Below are 3,518 nucleotides of genomic sequence, written 5' to 3'. Positions count from 1 at the left end.
GTTCAATCGTATACCATTTCAGGCATTCAGAATCAGACGATAAGTGCTATTAGGTGTTACATTTAACATAAAGATCCATAAATTTTGAAAGAGTGAACTCATATACTGCAATTTTTTTTACATAGAATCCAGGCATATCTTGACTATCCTTATGCGTTCTTGGTTTCACATATATGAGAATCTTCACCTTTGGTGTTAGTCATTGAATAATCTCGTTGTATACTTTTTCATGTTAATATACTTTCTAATGTTTACACTTTAGTTCCACGGAGCAGAATCGAGGGCAGCCTCGCCAGGAAAAATTAAGAAGGTTCGGTCTATGGGCCGTGGCACGTGGTTCGCCTTATGTGGATATCCCCTTTATCGGACCAGTTATACCGGTGAGGGTCACGATATTTGCTTTTGACAGCAGAGACAGGGTTTGGAGGGAGGACTTTAGGGACTGGTCGTCATTTATTGCCGGGGGGGGGAGGGGAAGGGGTCGTAGGATTTTAATCGTGTCACTTGAAAATTTATCTGATCCTTCTATAAGGCTCTGTAATATTGTTATGATCACCCCATTATTAGCATTTAATTGGCAGTCAATTTTCTATAGTACACCCTTTATACTTTGCTGAAGACGATTGATCCCCCTGCGTTCCAGCTAAAAACCCATGTGTCCCCCCCTCCGACTTGGGCGATCAGTAATGGTTGATCGCTAAGCATCTCCAATTTTGCGGAATGGTTGTAAATTTTTCTGAGAGACATCCCTCTACGCGCCCAGAGAAATATCCATTAGTTGCCCTTGCTTTTAAGTTCCGCGACTTCATTTTTTCAGCCTCGTCTTTGCAAGGCGTGAAATGTTTTAAAATTAGGAATTGCCATTACATCAGTTAGTAATGCAAACTATTTTATCTTTTGCAGTTCAAAATAAAGGACAACAATTTAGAGCTATAATTTAAGAACAAAACAAGGTGAAGGAAAAATGAAAATACAGACCAGCCTGTCTCTTATTCACCAAGAACACGCGAGAAGCCTTCCTATTTCCCTAAGACGATCCACAGGCCCTGTTTGCCCAAAGTGGTGGTTGAAAAGTCATGGAGACTGCATTATTCTTTCCAGAAGGAGGAACTTACAGAGAGCAGTGTTCCAAGTAAAAGTATTGGAAATCTGTAGACTAGTCTCTTCCAACGAGGATTTCTGGAAAAAGCGAAAAATAATCTAGAAAATAGTCCGGAGTTTTATCAACTTCATAAAAAAAATCATTTACAAGATGAAATATCTTTAGTACGTCAGATTTCATGATAAGTCTTCTTATCATGATCAAATTTTTGTCATACATTGGAGGAACACATTGTTGCTTATGCAATTGTGACTGCATATCTTCATTGCGCATCTTGAAGTTTTAGTCTTAAATTTGCACGAAGACTGTAAGGATGAAAACATGACTCTTAAGGATGGCTAGGTCTATAGAAGAACTACTAGACTAGCGGAATGAAAAGCGAACAGGCGGTAAAATATTAATGAGTTTTCATAACGTGAATTTTTTGGAAAAACCTGTGGACGAAAAATCAGTCTTTGTATCAGTTTGAAATCTGACGGTTAAGCCATTGGCGGACCAATTCTAGTACGAGCAACAGAAAATTGAGAATAAAAAGAAAAAAAGGAATGATGATTGCTATGCATGGGGCAGATCACGAAATACGCGTGGCAAACTCGTAGAATAAATGAAAACGTTTAAAACTATTTCAGTTCTTCAAGACAGATAACTTCTGAGTGTGTGACGTAGCTTCCACAATCACCACGATTTACCATAAGCATCGAATTACGCCAAAAAAGGTCGTAGACTGAGGATGAGTAGATGGTGTTGCAAGGGCAGAGCCATTCAGTCAGATGAAGAGGCGTGTTTGAAGGCTTAAGGTGGCTCGTACCGGTTTTCATCTTTTTGATGGTTTGTAACTTTGAAAGAATACAACAGAAAGGCTGACCAAGGCCAGTTGAACACTTTTACGGGGTTGAATTATATAAAAATTGGTTATCCAAAAATAGATGTCATTTCATCACTAGCAGTTTCCATGGCAACGCTTTCATAGGCTTATTCAGACGCATTTTTTAGCTTGTGGCTTAAATAATTCGAAAACTAACCCGGTGACCCCCTGATTTTTTTTCAGTGATTGCTTTTGGCACTTGAAAAGGAAAATGCACAAAGATTTTTAAAAAATTATACAGAGCGGAATTTTTAGAAAATCTAGAAAAAAGGGCAATTTTCACACATCGCAAATTTCCTTCCGTGGAATTTTCTATTTTTTTTTCTGATGATTCCTTTCGACGTTATTATCATATTGGAACAATAAAAAGAAGGGGTCACCAGACTTGTTTTCATGCATTAGCTTTCGTGAATTAAGCAATTTCCACGCGCGTTCTCGCGCATTTAAAGATCTGGATTCTATAAGATCGACATTTGCTCATGATCTGTTTTAGCTACCGCTGACAATTGCGTGTGCTCGCGCGAGCACCTACGATCTGATGTTTACAGACGTTTACTGCTAAGAAAATCATTAAACAGCCGTCAAAGACAGCCTCCCGAGCTCATCTTAAAAATCCTACACATGACTTCTGGCTATATCATACTATTTTCCTTGAAGTTTCAAAGTCTTCTTCCACTTCAGGTAGATTATCCTTCACTAGAGTTCTTTTTTCGCCGTCGCAAGATTTCATATCGGTTGAATATTTCTTTTAAATGTGAAGTGAAGCAACCTTTACTTCTCCGAAAATCGTCTTCGTTATCTTAGTTTCTATCTCCTACATTCACAGTGGCCGCTCAACACATCAAATACAAGCCCTTAGGTAAACTTCTCACAAAAGTAGAAAAAATTCCACGCGCCGCCATCTTTTTTTTGAATTTTCATCTTTTAATCTCGCGCTTCTTTCGCACGTTTCTCTCGCGCTCGTCACGCAAGAGTGACCTGTTCCCCGCGCGAGGAAACTGCTATGAGCCACCTTAATCGCGCGTAAAAAAGTGCAACCCTCGCACGATTCTTCATTCACGCGCGTGGAGTCACTCACGCACGCTTACGGAAGGGAGAGAAGAGGGTAAGTATAAGTCAAAGTATAAAAATAAATTATATCGGTTAGCAATGATTTTAACCAAATAATTGATTTTATTGATTGCATGTTTAAAAATCCGATGTATGATTCTCCTGTGAGTTTCTAATGTTTTTTGTGTTTTAAACTTCTGGTAGCATAGTTTACATTTAATTCGAGCATTTTGGAAGAATAAAACTAGTTCTTTTATTATATCATCATAATTTGATGATATAACAGTTTTAATATTCATATTTGCATTGGTTTCCAACGTTTCTTTTTGTTTGCCAGACACTTTAAAATTATTTGTTGGTGATTTAAGCTCAATGGCGAAACCATTAAATTCTCGGTGATTACATAACAAAAGAATATCAGGTTGGCCAGAAGTATATCCTTTTTTATAAGCATCAGATCGTTTATAAGTATTATCTTGTAATTCACCTAAACCGGGAACG

General features: G+C 38.0%; 1 protein-coding gene across 4 annotated transcripts in view; it reads left to right on the top strand.

Moving 5' to 3' along the window:
- LOC148734679 (uncharacterized) overlaps positions 1–2,585 on the top strand; it is an 8,508-nt gene extending 5,923 nt beyond the window's left edge. For all 4 annotated transcript variants that reach the window (XM_088753893.1, XM_088753892.1, XM_088753894.1 and 1 more), the window contains 2 exons: positions 263–380; positions 904–2,585. In XM_088753893.1, the coding sequence (XP_088610019.1) occupies positions 263–380; positions 904–941 (156 nt within the window). In that variant the 3' untranslated portion in view covers positions 942–2,585. The remainder of the gene's footprint in view (positions 1–262; positions 381–903) is intronic.
- Positions 2,586–3,518: the final 933 nt, after the last annotated feature.

Source organism: Stylophora pistillata, chromosome 3 (genome assembly GCF_964205215.1).
Source record: "Stylophora pistillata chromosome 3, jaStyPist1.2, whole genome shotgun sequence".
In the NCBI taxonomy this organism is placed as follows: domain Eukaryota; kingdom Metazoa; phylum Cnidaria; class Anthozoa; order Scleractinia; family Pocilloporidae; genus Stylophora; species Stylophora pistillata.
Note: the sequence above shows the minus strand (reverse complement) of the source record. Positions and strands in the feature narration are given on the sequence as shown.